Genomic DNA, 607 nt, shown 5'->3' on the forward strand with positions numbered 1-607 from the left:
GCGGGTGTCGTCGTTGACCCGCAGCTGCTCCTGCACGGCCGCCATCCAGGCCTCGGCGTCCTCCACGCTGCGGTCGAAGCCCTCCTGGGGCTGCTGAGTCATGGCACCTTCGGGGGCTGAGGAAGGACAGAGGAGGTCAGGAAGGTACAGGGGCCGCGTCCCGCCACCGGCCCCCCAGAGCCCCTTGCTGCTCCCATTGGGCCACGCAGCCCCGCGGGGCCAGCCCGTCAAGCAGGCGCTGGGGCCGCAGGGTCCGGGCTGGCAAAGCCCCACTGGCCTCGGCCCCTGCTGCCCTCTCGGCCAGCTCTGACTCAAGCGGCTCTCTCCTATGGCTCGAGGGCAGGGACCCTCCAAGAGGGGGTCCTGAAGCTCACCATCTAGACGCCTGAGCCCCAGATCTTGATTGAGTGGGTCAAAGAGCCCTCGGCCTCGGAGTCGCAAGGCTTCCCCCTCCATGAACAGCCCAGGCTGGGGACAGCCGGGGGCTGTGTGTTGTCCCTACTTCTCACCACCAGGGTCCCCGGCCGTCACTGATTTCCACCCCGACCCCTGTTGGCACACCTGGCAGCGACGGCAACCGGCTGACCGGAGACGCAGCCGTGAGCTC

At 68.9% G+C, this 607-nt stretch overlaps 1 protein-coding gene across 1 annotated transcript in view; it reads right to left on the reverse strand.

The window, feature by feature from the left end:
• The window catches only part of Syne3 (spectrin repeat containing nuclear envelope family member 3), a 51385-nt gene extending 51269 nt beyond the window's left edge, over positions 1 to 116 (reverse strand). The window contains 1 exon segment of the mRNA XM_048799289.1: positions 1 to 116. This exon segment is cut by the window's left edge and continues 6 nt beyond it. Within this exon segment, the coding sequence (XP_048655246.1) occupies positions 1 to 102 (102 nt within the window). The 5' untranslated portion in view covers positions 103 to 116.
• Between the last annotated feature and the right edge of the window lie 491 nt (positions 117 to 607).

This window comes from Marmota marmota, unplaced genomic scaffold (assembly GCF_001458135.2).
Source record: "Marmota marmota marmota unplaced genomic scaffold, marMar, whole genome shotgun sequence".
Lineage (NCBI taxonomy): Eukaryota > Metazoa > Chordata > Mammalia > Rodentia > Sciuridae > Marmota > Marmota marmota.